At 31.7% G+C, this 22,130-nt stretch overlaps 1 protein-coding gene across 1 annotated transcript; it reads right to left on the bottom strand.

Annotated features, from left to right (window-relative positions):
* Positions 1–20,773: 20,773 nt before the first annotated feature.
* LOC129741455 (uncharacterized) lies at positions 20,774–21,826 on the bottom strand. The gene has a single exon (XM_055733191.1). The coding sequence runs from the start codon at positions 21,824–21,826 to the stop codon at positions 20,774–20,776; it is 1,053 nt and encodes a 350-aa protein (XP_055589166.1).
* Between the last annotated feature and the right edge of the window lie 304 nt (positions 21,827–22,130).

The raw sequence follows: 22,130 nt of genomic DNA on the forward strand, positions 1-22,130 counted from the left end.
AAAAAAGACAAAAAAGACAAAAAAGACAAAAAAGACAAAAAAGACAAAAAAGACAAAAAAGACAAAAAAGACAAAAAAGACAAAAAAGACAAAAAAGACAAAAAAGACAAAAAAGACAAAAAAGACAAAAAAGACAAAAAAGACAAAAAAGACAAAAAAGACAAAAAAGACAAAAAAGACAAAAAAGACAAAAAAGACAAAAAAGACAAAAAAGACAAAAAAGACAAAAAAGACAAAAAAGACAAAAAAGACAAAAAAGACAAAAAAGACAAAAAAGACAAAAAAGACAAAAAAGACAAAAAAGACAAAAAAGACAAAAAAGACAAAAAAGACAAAAAAGACAAAAAAGACAAAAAAGACAAAAAAGACAAAAAAGACAAAAAAGACAAAAAAGACAAAAAAGACAAAAAAGACAAAAAAGACAAAAAAGACAAAAAAGACAAAAAAGACAAAAAAGACAAAAAAGACAAAAAAGACAAAAAAGACAAAAAAGACAAAAAAGACAAAAAAGACAAAAAAGACAAAAAAGACAAAAAAGACAAAAAAGACAAAAAAGACAAAAAAGACAAAAAAGACAAAAAAGACAAAAAAGACAAAAAAGACAAAAAAGACAAAAAAGACAAAAAAGACAAAAAAGACAAAAAAGACAAAAAAGACAAAAAAGACAAAAAAGACAAAAAAGACAAAAAAGACAAAAAAGACAAAAAAGACAAAAAAGACAAAAAAGACAAAAAAGACAAAAAAGACAAAAAAGACAAAAAAGACAAAAAAGACAAAAAAGACAAAAAAGACAAAAAAGACAAAAAAGACAAAAAAGACAAAAAAGACAAAAAAGACAAAAAAGACAAAAAAGACAAAAAAGACAAAAAAGACAAAAAAGACAAAAAAGACAAAAAAGACAAAAAAGACAAAAAAGACAAAAAAGACAAAAAAGACAAAAAAGACAAAAAAGACAAAAAAGACAAAAAAGACAAAAAAGACAAAAAAGACAAAAAAGACAAAAAAGACAAAAAAGACAAAAAAGACAAAAAAGACAAAAAAGACAAAAAAGACAAAAAAGACAAAAAAGACAAAAAAGACAAAAAAGACAAAAAAGACAAAAAAGACAAAAAAGACAAAAAAGACAAAAAAGACAAAAAAGACAAAAAAGACAAAAAAGACAAAAAAGACAAAAAAGACAAAAAAGACAAAAAAGACAAAAAAGACAAAAAAGACAAAAAAGACAAAAAAGACAAAAAAAGACAAAAAAGACAAAAAAGACAAAAAAGACAAAAAAGACAAAAAAGACAAAAAAGACAAAAAAGACAAAAAAGACAAAAAAGACAAAAAAGACAAAAAAGACAAAAAAGACAAAAAAGACAAAAAAGACAAAAAAGACAAAAAAGACAAAAAAGACAAAAAAGACAAAAAAGACAAAAAAGACAAAAAGACAAAAAAGACAAAAAAGACAAAAAAGACAAAAAAGACAAAAAAGACAAAAAAGACAAAAAAGACAAAAAAGACAAAAAAGACAAAAAAGACAAAAAAGACAAAAAAGACAAAAAAGACAAAAAAGACAAAAAAGACAAAAAAGACAAAAAAGACAAAAAAGACAAAAAAGACAAAAAAGACAAAAAAGACAAAAAAGACAAAAAAGACAAAAAAGACAAAAAAGACAAAAAAGACAAAAAAGACAAAAAAGGACAAAAAAGACAAAAAAGACAAAAAAGACAAAAAAGACAAAAAAGACAAAAAAAGACAAAAAAGACAAAAAAGACAAAAAAGACAAAAAAGACAAAAAAGACAAAAAAGACAAAAAAGACAAAAAAGACAAAAAAAGACAAAAAAAGACAAAAAAGACAAAAAAGACAAAAAAGACAAAAAAGACAAAAAGACAAAAAAGACAAAAAAGACAAAAAAGACAAAAAAGACAAAAAAGACAAAAAAGACAAAAAAGACAAAAAAGACAAAAAAGACAAAAAAGACAAAAAAGACAAAAAAGACAAAAAAGACAAAAAGACAAAAAGACAAAAAAGACAAAAAAGACAAAAAAGACAAAAAAGACAAAAAAGACAAAAAAGACAAAAAAAGACAAAAAAGACAAAAAAGACAAAAAAGACAAAAAAGACAAAAAAGACAAAAAAGACAAAAAAGACAAAAAAGACAAAAAAAGACAAAAAAGACAAAAAAGACAAAAAAGACAAAAAAGACAAAAAAGACAAAAAAGACAAAAAAGACAAAAAGACAAAAAAGACAAAAAAGACAAAAAAGACAAAAAAAGGACAAAAAAGACAAAAAAGACAAAAAAGACAAAAAAGACAAAAAAGACAAAAAAGACAAAAAGACAAAAAGACAAAAAAGACAAAAAAGACAAAAAAGACAAAAAGACAAAAAAGACAAAAAAGACAAAAAAGACAAAAAAGACAAAAAAAGACAAAAAAGACAAAAAAGACAAAAAAGACAAAAAAGACAAAAAAGACAAAAAAGACAAAAAAGACAAAAAAGACAAAAAAGACAAAAAAGACAAAAAAGACAAAAAAAGACAAAAAAAGACAAAAAAGACAAAAAAGACAAAAAAGACAAAAAAGACAAAAAAGACAAAAAAGACAAAAAAGACAAAAAAGACAAAAAAGACAAAAAAGACAAAAAAGACAAAAAAGACAAAAAAGACAAAAAAGACAAAAAAGACAAAAAAGACAAAAAGACAAAAAAGACAAAAAAGACAAAAGACAAAAAAGACAAAAAAGACAAAAAAGACAAAAAAGACAAAAAAGACAAAAAGACAAAAAAGACAAAAAAGACAAAAAAGACAAAAAAGACAAAAAAAGACAAAAAAGACAAAAAAGACAAAAAAGACAAAAAAGACAAAAAAGACAAAAAAAGACAAAAAAGACAAAAAAGACAAAAAAGACAAAAAAGACAAAAAAGACAAAGACAAAAAAGACAAAAAAGACAAAAAAGACAAAAAAGACAAAAAAGACAAAAAAGACAAAAAGACAAAAAAGACAAAAAAGACAAAAAAGACAAAAAAGACAAAAAAGACAAAAAAGACAAAAAGACAAAAAAGACAAAAAAGACAAAAAAGACAAAAAAGACAAAAAAGACAAAAAGAAAGACAAAAAAGACAAAAAAGACAAAAAAGACAAAAAAAGACAAAAAAGACAAAAAAGACAAAAAAGACAAAAAAAGACAAAAAAGACAAAAAAGACAAAAAAGACAAAAAAGACAAAAAAGACAAAAAAGACAAAAAAAGACAAAAAAGACAAAAAAGACAAAAAAGACAAAAAAGACAAAAAAGACAAAAAAGACAAAAAAGACAAAAAAGACAAAAAAGACAAAAAAGACAAAAAAGACAAAAAAGACAAAAAAAGACAAAAAAGACAAAAAAGACAAAAAAGACAAAAAAGACAAAAAAAGACAAAAAAGACAAAAAAGACAAAAGACAAAGACAAAAAGACAAAAAGACAAAAAAGACAAAAAAGACAAAAAAGACAAAAAAGACAAAAAAGACAAAAAAGACAAAAAGACAAAAAGACAAAAAAGACAAAAAAGACAAAAGACAAAAGACAAAAAAGACAAAAAAGACAAAAAAGACAAAAAAGACAAAAAAGACAAAAAAGACAAAAAAGACAAAAAAGACAAAAAAGACAAAAAAAGACAAAAAAGACAAAAAAGACAAAAAAGACAAAAAAGACAAAAAAGACAAAAAAAGACAAAAAAGACAAAAAAGACAAAAAAGACAAAAAAGACAAAAAAGACAAAAAAGACAAAAAAGACAAAAAAGACAAAAAGACAAAAAGACAAAAAAAGACAAAAAAGACAAAAAAGACAAAAAAGACAAAAAAGACAAAAAAGACAAAAAAGACAAAAAAGACAAAAAAAGACAAAAAAGACAAAAAAGAGACAAAAAAGACAAAAAAGACAAAAAAGACAAAAAAGACAAAAAAGACAAAAAAGACAAAAAAGACAAAAAAGACAAAAAAGACAAAAAAGACAAAAAAAGACAAAAAAAGACAAAAAAGACAAAAAAGACAAAAAAGACAAAAAAGACAAAAAAGACAAAAAAGACAAAAAAGACAAAAAAGACAAAAAGACAAAAAAGACAAAAAAAGACAAAAAAGACAAAAAAGACAAAAAAGACAAAAAAGACAAAAAAGACAAAAAAGACAAAAAAGACAAAAAAGACAAAAAAGACAAAAAAGACAAAAAAGACAAAAAAGACAAAAAAAGACAAAAAAGACAAAAAAGACAAAAAAGACAAAAAAGACAAAAAAGACAAAAAAGACAAAAAAGACAAAAAAGACAAAAAAGACAAAAAAGACAAAAAAGACAAAAAAAGACAAAAAAGACAAAAAAGACAAAAAAGACAAAAAAAGACAAAAAAGACAAAAAAGACAAAAAAGACAAAAAAGACAAAAAAGACAAAAAAAGACAAAAAAGACAAAAAAGACAAAAAAGACAAAAAAGACAAAAAAGACAAAAAAAGACAAAAAAAGACAAAAAAGACAAAAAAAGACAAAAAAGACAAAAAAGACAAAAAAGACAAAAAGACAAAAAAGACAAAAAAGACAAAAAAGAGACAAAAAAAGACAAAAAAAGACAAAAAAGACAAAAAAGACAAAAAAGGACAAAAAAGACAAAAAAGACAAAAAAAGACAAAAAAGACAAAAAAGACAAAAAAGACAAAAAAGACAAAAAAGACAAAAAAGACAAAAAGACAAAAAAGACAAAAAAAGACAAAAAAAGACAAAAAAGACAAAAAAGACAAAAAAGACAAAAAAGACAAAAAAGACAAAAAAGACAAAAAAGACAAAAAAGACAAAAAAGACAAAAAAGACAAAAAAGACAAAAAAGACAAAAAAGACAAAAAAGACAAAAAAGACAAAAAAAGACAAAAAAAAAGACAAAAAAAGACAAAAAAGACAAAAAAGACAAAAAAGACAAAAAAGACAAAAAAGACAAAAAAGACAAAAAAGACAAAAAAAGACAAAAAAAGACAAAAAAGACAAAAAAGACAAAAAAGACAAAAAAGACAAAAAAGACAAAAAAGACAAAAAAGACAAAAAAGGACAAAAAAGACAAAAAAGACAAAAAAGACAAAAAAAGACAAAAAAGACAAAAAAGACAAAAAGACAAAAAAGACAAAAAAAGACAAAAAAGACAAAAAAGACAAAAAGACAAAAAAGACAAAAAAGACAAAAAAGACAAAAAAGACAAAAAAAGACAAAAAAGACAAAAAAGACAAAAAAGACAAAAAAGACAAAAAAAGACAAAAAAGACAAAAAAGACAAAAAAGACAAAAAAAGACAAAAAAGGACAAAAAAAAAAGACAAAAAAGACAAAAAAAGACAAAAAAAGACAAAAAAGACAAAAAAGGACAAAAAAGACAAAAAGAAAAGACAAAAAAGACAAAAAAAGACAAAAAAGACAAAAAAGACAAAAAAGACAAAAAAGACAAAAAAGACAAAAAAAGACAAAAAAAGACAAAAAAAGACAAAAAAGACAAAAAAGACAAAAAAGACAAAAAAGACAAAAAAGACAAAAAAAGACAAAAAAAGACAAAAAAGACAAAAAAGACAAAAAAGACAAAAAAAGACAAAAAAGACAAAAAAGACAAAAAAGACAAAAAAAGACAAAAAAAGACAAAAAAAGACAAAAAAGACAAAAAGACAAAAAAGACAAAAAAAGACAAAAAAAGACAAAAAAGACAAAAAAGACAAAAAAAGACAAAAAAGACAAAAAAGACAAAAAAAGACAAAAAAGACAAAAAAAGACAAAAAAGACAAAAAAAGACAAAAAAGACAAAAAAGACAAAAAAAGACAAAAAAGACAAAAAGACAAAAAAGACAAAAAAGACAAAAAAGACAAAAAAGACAAAAAAGACAAAAGACAAAAAAGACAAAAAAAGACAAAAAAGACAAAAAAGACAAAAAAGACAAAAAAAGACAAAAAAGACAAAAAAGACAAAAAAGACAAAAAAGACAAAAAAGACAAAAAAGACAAAAAAGACAAAAAAGACAAAAAAGACAAAAAAGACAAAAAAGACAAAAAAGACAAAAAAGACAAAAAAGACAAAAAAGACAAAAAAGACAAAAAAGAGACAAAAAAGACAAAAAAGAGACAAAAAAGACAAAAAAAGACAAAAAAGACAAAAAAGACAAAAAAGACAAAAAAGACAAAAAAGACAAAAAAGACAAAAAAGACAAAAAAGACAAAAAAGACAAAAAAGACAAAAAAGACAAAAAAGACAAAAAAGACAAAAAAGACAAAAAAGACAAAAAAGACAAAAAAGACAAAAAAGACAAAAAAGACAAAAAAGACAAAAAAGACAAAAAAGACAAAAAAGACAAAAAAGACAAAAAAGACAAAAAAGACAAAAAAGACAAAAAAGACAAAAAAGACAAAAAAGACAAAAAAGACAAAAAAGACAAAAAAGACAAAAAAGACAAAAAAGACAAAAAAGACAAAAAAGACAAAAAAGACAAAAAAGACAAAAAAGACAAAAAAGACAAAAAAGACAAAAAAGACAAAAAAGACAAAAAAGACAAAAAAGACAAAAAAGACAAAAAAGACAAAAAAGACAAAAAAGACAAAAAAGACAAAAAAGACAAAAAAGACAAAAAAGACAAAAAAGACAAAAAAGACAAAAAAGACAAAAAAGACAAAAAAGACAAAAAAGACAAAAAAGACAAAAAAGACAAAAAAGACAAAAAAGACAAAAAAGACAAAAAAGACAAAAAAGACAAAAAAGACAAAAAAGACAAAAAAGACAAAAAAGACAAAAAAGACAAAAAAGACAAAAAAGACAAAAAAGACAAAAAAGACAAAAAAGACAAAAAAGACAAAAAAGACAAAAAAAGACAAAAAAGACAAAAAAGACAAAAAAGACAAAAAAGACAAAAAAGACAAAAAAGACAAAAAAGACAAAAAAGACAAGAAAGACAAAAAAGACAAAAAAGACAAAAAAGACAAAAAAGACAAAAAAGACAAAAAAGACAATATTTAATCTTAAGTCTTTTTTGTCCCTTTAATAAAAATGTCAAAAGAGTATTAAATTTCAAAAAAATGATAAAAAAGATTAAGAATGAGACAAAATATTTTAAATGACAAAAAAGAAAAAAAAATTACTTAAAAAAATTTAAAATAACAGAAAGGATTTAAAATGACAAAAAAAGATAAATTTTTAAAATAAAATGAAAACGACAAAAAAAGAGTAGAGAATCCAAAAATGAAATAATATGCGATAAAGGTCAAAAATGAAAAAAAAAATATTTAAAATTACAAAAAAATTAAATTTGATTAAAAAGATTAAAAATCAGACAAAATATTTAACATAAAAAAATGACATCAAAGATTAAAACATATGACAAAATGATGATAATAAAGATAAAAATCACAAAAAATATAACAAATGACACAAAAGATTCAAATTGACAAAAACATTGAAAATTAAAAAAGGATTATTTGAAAAAAAAAAAAGATTTAAAATTTCAGACGAAAATGACAAAAAAGATAGAGAATGACAAAAAAGATCAGAAATTACAGCAGTAATTAAAAATGACAAAAAAAATTGTATTTGACAAAAAAGGAGTTAAAACGAAAAAAGATGATAAAAGACCAAAAAGATTTAATATATCATAACAGATTGAATATGACAAAAACGGTATAAAAATGACAAAAAAATCAAAATGACAAAAAAGATAAAAAATGTCAAAAAAGATATAAAATTTACGAAAAATATTTAAAATGATAATACAGATTTAAAATGATTGGGAACCAAAAAAATGACGATTAAGATTAAAAATGGTAATAAGATTGAAAATGACATTAAAGAAAGAAAAATGACAGAAAAAGTTTAAAAATAAAAAAAAACTGAAACGACAAAAAAGATTGAAAATTTAAAAAAAAAAATATGTCAAAAAAGTTTAAAAATGACAAAAATGATTAAAAATGACAATAAGGACTTTAAAATGACAAAAAGATGGAAAGTTACAATAAGATTTAAAGCTAAGCTAAGCTTATCTTAGCTTAGCTTAGCTTAGCTAGCTTAGCTTAGCTTAGCTTAGTTGACTACCCATATCCACCTTAAATCATTGAACATGAAGTGCTTAGATATGGTCATTCATTTAAAACTTCAGATAGCATATTTGATTAGACTTTGCTCAACTAAAAGTGACAAAAAGATTTAAACACAAAAAAACTAATAATGCAAAAAAGATTAAGAATGACAAAAAAGATGAAGAGATTAAAAATGACAAAAAAGATAAAAAATTACAAAGAAATAATTGAAATTACAAAAAATATTAGAAATGACTAAAAAGTTAAAAATTGGCAACAAAAAATAAAAATTACGAAAAAGATTGAAAATGACAAAAAGATAAAAAGTGACAAAAATAAATTCAAATGAGAAAAAATATTGGAAATGGCAAAAAAAGTTAAAAATTAAGAAAAAAGATTAATCATGACAATGAAGATAAAAAATAACAACAAAGATTTAAAATAACAAAAAAATATAATCAAAATAACAGAAAATATAAAAAAATACAAAAAAGATTAAAAAGACAAAAAAGTTAAAAATGACAAAAAATATTGAAAACAAAAAAATGACAAAAAAGTTAAAAATGTAATAAAAGATTAAAAATGATTAAATAAACTCGAAATAACTAAAAGATTGAAATGACAAAAATGACCAAAATTTTTAAAATATTAAAAGTGTCCAATAGAGAACCAAATGGTTGTCTATCAGTTTCTATTTTGTGCGTTTATACATCAATTTGTCGCTAGAGTGACGGGTAATCAATTTTCAAAACACTTTTTCAAAAACTATCACATCGACTGATTGAACAAACATCTGTCCGTTTAATGTCCGTTTAGTTTGATAGCTCATTAAATTATTTCAACCTGCTTCAGGACCGAAGCTACCAGAAGTTGTAAATAACAAAACTGATACCCTTATCAGGCGCTTCCAAGAACAACTGACTGACATCCCATTAAATTTGTGTTACTTTTGACACCATCAGCGTGCTTATTTGTTTGGAACCTCAAAAAAAAAAAATAATTCAATCTAGAAAAAAATCACGTTCAGCTACCGGGTCTTGTTATACTTTTTTATTTCTTGGCCAGGGTGTAGACTGATAAGCGTTTCGAATGGATTTTTTTTTATTTCATCGAAACGAACTGATTTTGAGGCAGCAGCGATGAAAATAAAATATAACAAAACCGATTCAAGGTTGGTCAACCGGAAGACGCATTCCCGAATTCCGCCTGCTTCCAGTCTGTCGAACAGAAATCTCAGCTGATAAAAACGAAATTTGGAAATAGGAAACACAAAATTGGTGCAGATTTGAGAGCATAAATTCCCCAAATTCAGCCGCCACCCAAGCAGAACTAAACGGGTCAATACCGCAGCTCTGCAGACCGAAAACGGCAATGAATGAAAGCTCCTTCCCCTTCCTGACAGATAACCTTCAAAGTGAGGGAGATTTTCGCCGAAGAATGGATGCGATTTTCCGAAGGCTCCCGCAGAATCTTCTGAAACAGTCCTCGGACAGACGGTTTTTCTTTCGGGTTTCTTCCTAGGGAATGGTGCGAAAAAGGGTCGACTAAAAGATGAAAAAAACACAAAAAAAATACTTGGGACGATGATGGATAACGCAAAAAAGTGTGAACAGGTTCGGGAAATTCGGTAATCGATTTTTTCAAGTCAAAAGGAATTTTCGGGAAAAAAGGAAAATTTAACTGGCCGGACCTTTAAAAAAAGATAAATTATCAGAAGCTTCCTATAAGAGATTACATGAAAAAATCAGACCTTATCTCGTAATCATACTAATGGGAAATGTTTCCTTCTTTTCTCGGAAGCACGTGTCTTCATCACGTTCTTGTGGAAAAATGTAGAAGTCAAGATGCTTCTTGGCACATTAAAATTTTTAGTTTGCATAAAGCCGGAGCTGAACCAATCTGAGGAGATTCTGTAGCCCGCATGAGATTGTCTAGCGTTCACACGTGTAGGATCATTATCCCAATAAATTCCTCAGAAGATGAACCACTTTTCGTGATTAAAAGGTGTCAACATGTGGGTGGACCCATCAGATATGCATCTTCTGATAAGATCTTAATTATGAATCGCTTGACTTGGGCCGTGTGTTTTTCATCCATTTTTCCCTCACTTACGAGAGTTCCTTTTTACTTGGGGAGAAAATTTCTCCAAAGAAGTCCCAAGAAAATTAATAGACAAACAAACGACCCCGATGAAGTTGCACCATAAGGATTCAGTCCCTTCGATGAAGCCTTGAGGGGCAAAGTTTGCTTCCTAATTTTCTCTTCTACTCTAAATAGAACATTTCCCTGTTGATATTCGAGGAAATTTTCTACAACGAACAGCTTTGTGAAGAACTTGAGTGGTGTCATGTTAAAAATATGAAGGGAAAAAACGAGTGCCTTCATCTACATTTGATATTTGATAGCAAACGAACCTAGCGAGAGACTGCAAAAAATGCAGTTTTAGTCATTTCTTTTTTAATTTTTCTGAAAGCAAACATATGGAAACCCACTTGCAGCTTGGTATCGGACTTCCTGCGAGGCATCGGAGAAGCGAATGCGAAAATGAGAAAGATGAAATAACTAAAACACAAATATCAAACATCGAGAAGTGACATCGAAGTTTGTCATTTAAACATTGTAGGTTTTTTTTTATCCGGGGTCCTATCGTGCCACAAATTAAACATGTGAACAGACTCTGCAAACAACACTCGAGCAACCACGGCTGATAGTTCAGATGTTCAAATGAGGACGGCGTTTTTCGGGGCAAAATAAAAAAAAGGGGACAGACAAATGGCACACGCCATCTGAAAGGCTGTTTTCATCTCGCTCACAAAAAAAGGTAACAAACAGTAACTGAAATGTTTCGGAAACTGTCACTAGCATCATTTTTGGTTCCTTTTCTTGATTTTTTTATCAGAAGTGATGCACCTAGATTGAGATGCTGAAAGAATTATAATGTCTGTTTATATTGCGGGACACAGAGCAACTTTGGATCTTTTCGGAAGTGATAGTGATTTTTTTCATAAATAAACTAGACCAGGAGTAATTCAAACCGACAATTGGAAGGTTCAGTGCGCACCAGCTGACCAACGAAAACGGCCTCAGGCTTATTGATTTCGCCGCCTCCAAACGAATGGCCGTACGTAGTACCTTTTTCCAGCACCGCCTCTCACACAAGTACACCTGGAGATCACCGTACCAAATGCAATCACAGATCGACCACGTTTTGATTGACAGCCGGCATTTCTCGGACATCATCGACGTCAGATCCTGTCGAGGCATCAACATCGAGTCAGATCACTATCTGGTGATGGTGAAGATGCGCCCAAAAATCTCCGTAGTGAACAACACACGAAACCGGCGCCCGCCTCGGTTAAATATCGTACGACTGAAGCAACCTGAGGTCGCGGCTGACTACGCGCAATCGGTCGAAGCAGCGCTGCCGGCAGAGGGCGAGCTTGACGAAGCCCCTCTCGAGGACTGTAGGGATACCATCTAAACAGCCATGAACAGTGCTGCGGAGAACGTCATCGGTTATGTGGAGCGAACTCGACGGAACGACTGGTTCAACGAGAAGTGTAGAACGGTGATGGACGAAGAGAATGCCGCGCGGGCGGCAGTAGTGCAAAAAGGCACCTGTCGAAATGTGGAAAATGAGGAGGAGCTCGAGGAGCTGGAGCAGCTGCATCGTTCCCAAGAAACACGAAAGTTCTATCAGAAACTCAACGCATCCCGCAAAGGCTTCGTGCCGCAAGCCGAAATGTGCCGGGATAAGGACGGAGGCATCCTGACGGACAATCGTGAGGTGATCAAGAGGTGGAGCTGAACAGAAACAAGTGGGCTGGGAAGGATGGCATCGCAGCTGAACTCATCAAAATGGGCTCGGACAAGTTGGCCGATTGCCTACACCGGTTGATAATCCGGATCTGGGACATAGAACAGCTACCGGAGGAATGGAAGGTGGGGTTAATATGCCCCATCTACAAGAAGGGCGACAAATTAGACTGTGAGAACTGTCGAGCGATCACTGTCCTCAATGCCGCCTACAAAGTGTTGTCCCGAATCCTACTCCGCCGCCTAACGCCACAAGCAAACAGATTCGTTGGAAGTCATCAGGCCGGCTTCATGGAGGGACGGTCAACGACGGACCAGTTATTCGCATTACGGCAAATCCTCCAAAAATGCGGTGAACACCAAGTCCCTACTCACCAACTTTTCATCGACTTCAAAGCCGCATACGACACGATCGACCGTAACGAGCTATGGAAAATCATGGACGAGAACGGCTTTTCCAGGAAGCTGATCAGACTGATCAAGGCGACGATGGATGGAACGCAGTGCTGTGTGCGGATTTCGGGTGAATTGTCGAGTTCATTCGAATCGCGCAGGGGGCTTCGACAAGGTGATGGTCTATCCTGCATGGTGTTCAACGTGGCGCTAGAAGGTGTTATTCGACGAGCGGTGGGCGAAATGCGGGGCACGATTTTCAACAGATCTTTTGTATCGATTGGAATTTTGGGTTTCAAACATCGCTTCTCCTACATGAAGGTTCTCTACTATGGAACGAAAAGTGTCACATGGCTGCTTACTTGCCAATGCATAGTGGTCCATAAAGGAACTTTATCGTGACAAAATTTATTACGAAGATACTATAAGAGATAGACAAACGATGTCTTTAGCAACAATGCTCATTAAACCATGCGCTGTGAAAATCTTAAATTAAATATTAGGGCGTGCAATTTTTGCATGATTTACACATAAAAACTTTTTCCAGAGCAAAACTATCTTCTAAAGGGTGATACGGTCACAATTTGGTCAATATCAACTTGACGTATTTCTTTCAATTTTGTATTAAAAAACCTGAACACCCGTCATTTTGAAGGTGTGTGTGTAGAATATTGCTCCTATTTTGAATTTGGAATTAACTCTTCAGTTGTCAAAATGCCGTCCAAGGAAGAAGAGCAGCGTATCAAAATTTTGCTCGCGCATCGTGAAAATCCGAGGTACTCGCATGAAAGCTGGCAAAATCGCTAAAAGTTGCCAAATCATCCGTTACAAATGTAATTAAAGTGTTTGGAGAACGTTTGTCGACAGCCAAGAAGTCTGGATCAGGGGGAAATCGAAAACCGGAAGCCGCTGAAACAACAAAGAGAGTTGCCGGTAGTTTCAAGCGAAACCCTAACCTCTCTCTCTCTGAGATGCCGCAAATAAGCTGGGTGTATCGTCTACAACCGTGCATCGAACCAAAAAACGAGCCGGACTATCGACTTACAAGAAGGTAGTGACTCCAAATCGCGATGATAAACAAAATACGACGGCCAAAGCGCGATCCCGGAGGCTGTACACGACGATGCTGACGAAGTTTGACTGCGTGGTAATGGACGACGAAACCTACGTCAAAGCAGCTTCCGGGACCGGAGTTTTATACAGCAAAAGGAAGGGGAAAGGTAGCAGATATTTTCAAGCACATGAAACTGTCAAAGTTCGCGAAGAAATATCTGGGTTGGCAAGCCACCTGTGCCATGAAAAGCAGCATTTTCATAGCTTCCGGGACTGTCAACCAAGAAATTTACGTGAAAGAGTGTTTGAATAAACGTCTGCTGCCTTTCCTGAAGAAACACGGTTGTTCCGTACTGTTTTGGCCGGATTTGGCATCTTGCCATTACGGTAAAAAGGCCATGGAGTGGTACGCCGCCAACAACGTGCAGGTGGTTCCCAAGGACAAGACCCCTCCCAACAGGCCAGACCTCCGCCCAATTGAGAAATACTGGGCTGTTGTCAAGCGGAACCTAAAGAAGACCAAAAAACTGCTAAGGACGAGCAGCAGTTCAAGGTAAACTGGCTTTCTACGGCGAAGAAGGTGGATAAGGTGGCTGTACAAAATCTGAAGGCAGGGGTAAAGCTTAAGGCCCGGCATTTCGGATTTGGAAAAGCGGAAATCTAACTGAATATTTTTCCTGAATTTTATACTAATTTAACTTGAAAAAGAAATTAAATTTGAGTTTTTAAATAAACGATAAAATTTACTTGCGTAATCCCTTGACCAAATTTTGACCGTATCACTCTTTACAAAGCTGTAGCCAACGGTTTTTGAGGTAACTTTACCAAAGGCACCACATACATACGACGTTGTGTAAGCGAGTTAGGCCGGAACAAATTTCAAATCCTTCTTTTGTCACTCGGTGTTGGAACATCGCGAGAGAAGGGGATAATAAAAAATAATTCGAAAAACAAATAAATTGGAATAAATTGCACGAAAGTTTGTATGCAACAAAATTGCATACTATATCATTGCATATCATCTATAGAAAACAAATGGTGAAATAACTCCCATCTTTCACAATCTGTTTGTTGGTCTTGTAATCTTTCGGATATTTGAATTTTATTTTTCAAAATTTACATAAAATACTTCAAACTCTATTTATTCCCTTCCTTCGGGTTTTTTGGAAACTTCAAAGGGGCGGGGTTGGGCATGCGCGGTCCTATGGGGGGGGGTGATCGGGGTGATCACCCCCCCCAAGCGGCAAAAAACCGTTATAAAATACTCGCAAACGCTGGAATTTCTATAGAAACTCCGTACTTTTCCTAGTGGATGTTCTTTCGAATTTTCAAAATTTTCCACTCCGTGGGGGTGATTGTTAAATTAAAAGAATTTATTTATTTCTTAAATTCTTAAAATTGGAAAAAATTGGGTCCGCCAAACTAAAACAGCTGTTATTTGAAATTCCCTAGACCGATTTTCACCAAATTACTTTTGTTAAGGCACTTACAGTGTTTAATTAAATTTGCTGACCATATATGTTTCTTTTATACATTCAGATCTATACAATTTTCTAAAAATTTCAAAAATTCTACTTCTAAAATTTGGGGTGATGAACAAAATCTGGTAAAAATTGAGTTCAAGAATAAACCTCCAAAAACAATTTTTAAAACATAGGATCCGAAAACATGCCTATGTATTAATTTTTCCCAGATGAGATTAAACCAGTGATAATAATATCCTGTCATCACTCGACTGTTTTCTCGGGAACAAGGTAATCGCTCAAGATATTTTTCTAATTTTTGACCAACACGGCTGGAGTTCCAAATTCACACCAATTATATTGCCGATACTGCAGCTCATCAACACAATAATGATTAAAATTTAAAGTAGAAATCCAGCTTAATAATTAAAGTTGCAAATCCACCCTGAATCTGAAAGTTCCGTTATTCCCATTGCAATTGATTAGGACTTTTCATTGAAAAATAGTATGAGCTTTAAGAAATGAACCCTTTATTTATTTTTTTTTTCATTTTAAATTGTACAATAAGTTTGAAAATATTGAGTACATGATAATATACATATTGAGTGTACGAACCAAAAATAAGATTTTTTACTTTTTTACTAAATCATTCGTTTCAAATTAGTAACAATTTCTTTCTATTCAGTTCCAATAAATTTTAAAATCTATAAGAGCTTGAAGTTTAAGAGAAAACAAATAAAAATAAAGCACCGAAAGCTGCAAACCTAAGAATTTGATTTTAATGATTTTGTTTTTGAATTAAATTTATTTTAAGAAATTGAAGAATCGAAACAAGAGTTTATATTAATTCGTTTTTTCGAATCACGATTCAGCAATATAATTCAGAAAAATAATAAAATATTCAGTTTTAAATTCATAGCAATTGTTAACACTTTCTCAAACGAATGTTTGGATTTCCAATGATATTGATGCTAAACGAGAATCACTAAAATATTGGTGAGAGTTTTGCGGTGATATATAGATACTCAAGAAAAATATTGTAAATTACTTGAGAATTTTTTCATATTTTCTTCTATAAATTACATTTATATCGGAAGATTCTTTAAAGAGTTCTTAAATTGATAATTTTTAAACTGCTGAATACACAAATGATGAAAATGATCTTGTTATCAACATTTGTTCGCAGTGAATATTAAAGATCCGCAGATTGTTTTATAAAGGGATGCATAAGTTGTTTAAAAGGATATCAAAATAAGTATGTAGAGAAAGTTTGTAAAAATTCTCTAATTTCAAATGTTTTAAAATACAAACCTCAAATTTAGTTCAATGAAATTTGAAGGGAAGAAGAGAAGCTGTGTGCATCATGTTCGTGTAATATTGTTTTTTTTTTGAAAGTGATGATTCATCATTTAGAAAAAAAAAATTGTTTGAATCATTACAAATTTTATGCTGATATGTAATTTTTTTTCAAGAACGCATTTTCAGCCTCTATTTTTTATCTGAATGTTGAACTCCACATTCAAAAGGGTATTTATCAATTCACAAGTCCACATAATTAACATTGTTTAAGATGAAAAGAATTTAAGAGCTTATTTTGATTTTTGTTGGTGTCAGAAATTATTTTCAAAAAGGTTAAAAATTATTTAAGTAAATTCTGCACTTTTCTGACAAAACTTTGAAATATTTCAAATAAAATTCAAAATATGGGTTCATACCACATTTCTATCCCCAAAGACGCAAATGATTTTGACTTCTGTGAAAAAAAAACTGAAGTTTTCGGCTTGTTTACTGATCCCAATTCTGTAAAATAACAGACTTTTAACGAATGTTTAAAGAAGTAATGACCACATTGAATTTAAGATATTTTTCAAAGCAGAAACCAAATCGATTTCCAGACTTAAGCATTTTTTTTGAATGGAATAAAATCTTTGTTTTTAAAAACTTCCTTAAGTAATATCAGAAAAACTTGTCTTTCCGATTTATTGAAAACTGTAGATTTTTCAGAATCAGTTTTTTATGTTAACTTTTCATCAGTTATCAATGATTGACTTCACTCAAAACTGATTCATTTAAAAATTTATTAACTCCATATCACCAAAACGAGAGGTGATAAACAAAATCTAGTTGAAGATTCGAGTTCAGCACACCAAAATCTACTAAATCAATCATTAAAACAAAGACACCAAAATGCTAACTCTTGAATTATTTTGGTAAGACGTTTTCATTAGAAAAAAATTAAAAATTTTCAAATGTCCAAAACTAATCTTTTTATCTTCATATTTATGAAGAGTTCAATCACCGTGATTTTGTTTGTTAATTTAATTTATCGACCTTATCGGTGAAAATTAAAAGAACATTTCTACATTATGAAAATTCTTGGCAAATAGGAAATAAGAAGAAATGTATGGATATTGAAAATTAGAGATTAGAATTTTATAAAAAGCATTTAAATCACATCTCATCAATTCTTTCTTCATGGTTCAATTTTTATCAAATCTGGTGTTATATTTGATGTATTTATCTTCTGGCTCAAATTATGGCTTTATTCCAAATTTTAATTCGCATTTCGTTTGTGATGTTTTGAAAATACTTGAGTTTTTTTAAATACAAAATAAGAACCAACATTTCGAATAATTTATTAATGACTAACCAGAAATAAATTTGATTTGAAATTTTGATTCTGATTTATTTTGATTCGTATCAGTATTTTTTTTTCGAGTTTGTGTGATGATTCTGGGTTTGAATATGGTTTTGGAAATCATTTTGCCTATTTATTGTCCTCTTTTTTGGCAAACCCCCCACCCATGGACGTGACCTTCGCACGGGTCTTGTGTGTAGCAAATATTTAAGTCTCATTTGAAACTGTAAACTTCCCCCTCCCTCCCCCCACTCGATCTCATCAAATGAACTTTTTTCCGCTATATATTTAGATACGTTATTGACTGATTTTTGAAAATTTGGAAAATCACCCCCCCCAAGAGCCAGCTCTAGGACCGCCCCTGGGGTTGGGGGAGGTCCAAAAGAAGAAATTGATATGTGTTCCAGCCTTATGATTTTATGAATATTTAAATGTTAGGGTTTGTCGAAAAAAAAAAAACAGTATTCTGGCTCTTTCTTTTGTGAATGAATTCATAATATAAAAATTTGTTCTAAACATATGCATTTTCTAACAAAAACTTGTACTTGTACTTAATTTGTCATATCTCGGATTGGTGCGAACTAAAAAGTTATTTTCTGACGGCATTATTTAGTTCATATATCAAATATTTGATTGTGAAATTATGGAAGATAGCTTATTTTTTTTTGTAGAATGAAGGTTGTAGAAGATAGTTTTGCTCTATCTGTTTATTGGAAAAAGTTTTTACAGTTAGACACCGTTTGTCTAACTGTTAAAGTATCTTCGTAATTAATTTTGTCACGGTAAAGTTCCTTTTGGACTACTGTGCAGTGTGTTTAATGGGTTTATTTATTAATTCAGTGACATTTTACTGATTGAGAAAAAGCTTTCTGAAAACACCTTCTAAGGCTGAGTTGAGGAGGAAGTGTTCCTAAATGCGCAGATTCAACGCGAGATTCAACATATCTAATTGTACATTCAAGAGGGATACGGTCAAAATTTGGTCAAGGGAAAACGCGTGTAAATCGGTGAAATCGTTTATATAAAAAATCAAATTAAATTTCTTTTTCAAGTTTAATTAGTATAAAATTCAGGAAAAATATTCAGTAAGGCATCCGCTTTTCTAAATCCGAATTGTCGAGCATAACGCCTAACCCCTTAACTCGTCCTTAGTAGTTTCTTGGTCTACTTTAAGTTCCGCTTAACAATAGCCCAGTATTTCTCAATTGGGCGGAGGTCTGGCCTGTTGGGAGGGTTCTTGTCCTTGGGAACCACCTGTACGTTGTTGGCGGCGTACCACTCCAAGGCCTTTTAACCATAATGGCAAGGTGCCAAATCCGGCCAAAACAGTACGGAACAACCGTGTTTCTTCAGGAAAGGCAGCAGACGTTTATTCAAACACTCTTTCAGGTAAATTTCTTGGTTGACACTCCCAGAAGCTATGAAAATGCTGCTTTTCAAGCCACAGGTACAGATGGCTTGCCAAACCAGATATTTCTTCGCGAACTTTGACAGTTTCATGTGCTTGAAAATATCTGCTACCTTTCCCCTTTCTTTTGCCGTATAAAACTCCTGTTCCGGAAGCTGCTTGTAGTCGGCTTTGACGTAGGTTTCGTCGTCCATTACCACGCAGTCAAACTTCGTCAGCATCGTCGTGTACAGCCTCCGGGATCGCGCTTTGGCCGTCGTATTTTGTTTATCATCGCGATTTGGAGTCACTACCTTCTTGTAAGTCGATAGTCCGGCTCGTTTTTTGGCTCGATGCACGGTTGTAGACGATACACCCAGCTTATTTGCGGCATCTCGGAGAGAGAGTTTACTGTTTCGCTTGAAACTACCGGCAACTTTCTTTGTCGTCTCAGCGGCTTCCGGTTTTCGATTTCCTCCCGACCCAGACTTTCTGGCTGTCGACAAACGTTCCCCAAACACTTTAATTACATTTGTAACGGTTGATTCGGCAACTTTTAGCGATTTTGCCAGCTTTGCGTGCGAGTAGCTCGGATTTTCGTGATGCGCGAGCAAAATTTTGATACGCTGCTCTTCTTTCTTGGAAGGCATTTTGACAACTGAAGAGTGAATTCAAAATCAAAATAGGAGCAACATTCTACACATACACACCTTCAAAATGAGGGGTGTTCAGGTTTTTTAAACGCAAAATTGAAAGAAATACGTCAAGTTGATATTGGCCAAAGGTTTACCCCTAAATTCCCTCCTAAAGCTTAGTTCTTTTAGAAATGGGACACTTTCATTTGCTAATAGCTCGTTAACTAGTTATTGGATATTGAAAATTTTGACAGCATTTTGTTTCCTGTAAAAAGTACTATTCGACCTATTTTTTTCAAAATTTAAAATTTACGCGTTTTTGAGATATGTACGATGCAAGAGAAAAAGAAAAAAATAATTTTGCACAGTTTCCTTGAAAATACGTCATTATCAAATTGATAGCTGACAAACCGTTGATTATTCAAAGAATTACTGAGTTTTTGTGGTGGATAAGTATGCAAACACTGTCAATAATGTCCACAAAGTTTAAATCAAGCATTGGAGAGAAGCACATGATCGCCAACAACGGTTAAAGATCATCAAGGAAGTCAAGTCTCATACCAGCATTTTTAATTTTCAATAAACGAAAAACTAAGGGTAGATCGCTGAAATGTCCAAAACAATTTTCTTCTTTAAGCTGAAAGTGTTGCCGAGTGATGACTCATTGAAATCCAACATCAAACAACTATTTTTTGATAGTTCCAAAGCTCTTAAGCTTTAAAACCGGTACCGAAAAAAAAACGTTCAAAAATGTGGTAAAAAATAATCAAATTTGTTCATTTCGAATTAACTGTATCCACCAAAATGCTTCCAGTTTCCAGTTTCCAGAGAAGTATTGGACCAAAAAGTCTCAGAAATTGAAGAAGGAGGGTGAAGCCACCTAAAATATAGATTTTACGAAGTATAAGTTGGAGAAACTGATCAATACCATGACTGAAAAAAGTGTGCGCTGGCTAATGGGAGATACCGAGAATAAAGTTGAAATTTCTTTAACAAAAAACGGTAAATATTTTTTTTCAAAATTTTTCATGAAAGATCATAACATTACCTTCTTTTTCTTCATAGAAAGTATTTCGTTCAAACGAATGGTTTTTTAGATACAGGCATTCGTAACTGTCCCATTTCTAAAAGAACTAAGCTTTACCTCCCTCCTTTTTTCTCAACCTTTTCACGAATTGTCAAAATTGCAGGGAATGGCAAAATTAGGACAACCTGTACTGTTGCAAGACTCGTTCCGAAAGTTATACACCGAATTATTAGTTAGAGATCTGGTTTTATTGAATAAATGTTACTGTTCAAAAATGATTTTCAATGGTAAATTAACTATCTTAATTTTAAAAAAACATAGCTCCTAACACTGCCCATTGTAGCACGGCTGCGTTTTGGGTCGTTCAGTGGCATCACTCAAGATGGTTGAGTTTTGGTAACAAACGTTACACGGAGCAGGTGCTCCACAACTGTTGCAGGAATCTCGCGGCGTAGATATGGTCAGCAACCTCGGGCACACAATGCAGGGAGTCGGGGCTCCACAAGTGTAACAGGGAGCAGGTGTCGTTGTTTCCGGCACTGAACATCCACAGGAAGCACCGGCAGCTTCAACTAGAGCTTTGGAAACCTTTTGGACTATTTCCAGTACATTGACGTACTCGTTCAAGCACTGTTTGAAAATTTGGTAAGCTCGAACCGGCTCCTGGCAGAATTGTCTCTTTACATCGGTTTGACATTGTTGGATTTCAGCTTCCAGCAGCTCTTTGCGGTGATATTGAATGTGCAAACGATCGAAAGCCAAACCTTCGTTTAGATCGTAGAATCCGGTTCTCAACAAGAAAGTGTAGATGACTTCCTGAAATTCTCTAACGTTGAGAATGTTACCCTGACAGAATTGCTGGAGAACATCGAGGGCTACGTTTTGGAACACAAGCGATTCTTTGACATATAAGCTGCTACTGTCGTTGCAATAATTTACAAATCGGTGCTCCTGTACCAAAGTTCCATAGTTCCGGTAGTAGCAAATGAAGATTTTGTATGCCCGGGCCAGGAAGTCCTTCTCTCCAACATTGGCTAGGGAAGTTTCGAGACACTTTTCAGTCCGGCTTTCGAAACAGGTATCGGTCGAAAGAGGTTGGAAGAAGGCAGCCATCTGAGCCCTGTTTAGTCCACTTGGGTCCAACACGGCCTGCAAATCGGTCAACACGCAATGGATCAGCTGATGCACTTTCGGTTCATCCGGATATTGGTTCCGTAGAATCCGTTCCCGATCTACCACCGACAGGGCCAAGTATTCCGAACACTCTTCCCTGGAGTCTTCAAATCGACGGAAGTATGGTGATTCCCAGTGATGTTCATAGCAGCTAACTTGCTGTGCTACGAAAAGAGTCAACAAACCGAGCACGAAATGGTTCATTTTACACACTGCAATGGATAGTAACTTGAAGATGAGAACGCATCATTCGTTTTATATAGGTACCTACTTGAAATGTGCGCACGCTGCATCGTTTTTAGTTTGGCTAACTGCTGGACGATTGTTGTATGGTGGCACACGTCTGGGTATGAGCGAAAAAAATAACACCACCTAGTGTGTATTTTGAGCAGTTTTCGAAACTTGATCCCTTAAAATAATGATACATATTTTTGATAACAAAATCGCAAAGCTTTCCTAATTTTGACAAACTTTTTTTTCCAAAATAAAAAATACAGCCTATCGTAAT

Source organism: Uranotaenia lowii, chromosome 2 (genome assembly GCF_029784155.1).
Source record: "Uranotaenia lowii strain MFRU-FL chromosome 2, ASM2978415v1, whole genome shotgun sequence".
Taxonomy (NCBI): Eukaryota; Metazoa; Arthropoda; class Insecta; order Diptera; family Culicidae; genus Uranotaenia; species Uranotaenia lowii.

Coding starts and splice junctions, on each gene's coding strand:
- LOC129741455 (XM_055733191.1), bottom strand. CDS start 21,826: ATGAACCATTTCGTGCTCGGTTTGTTGACTCTTTTCGTAGCACAGCAA.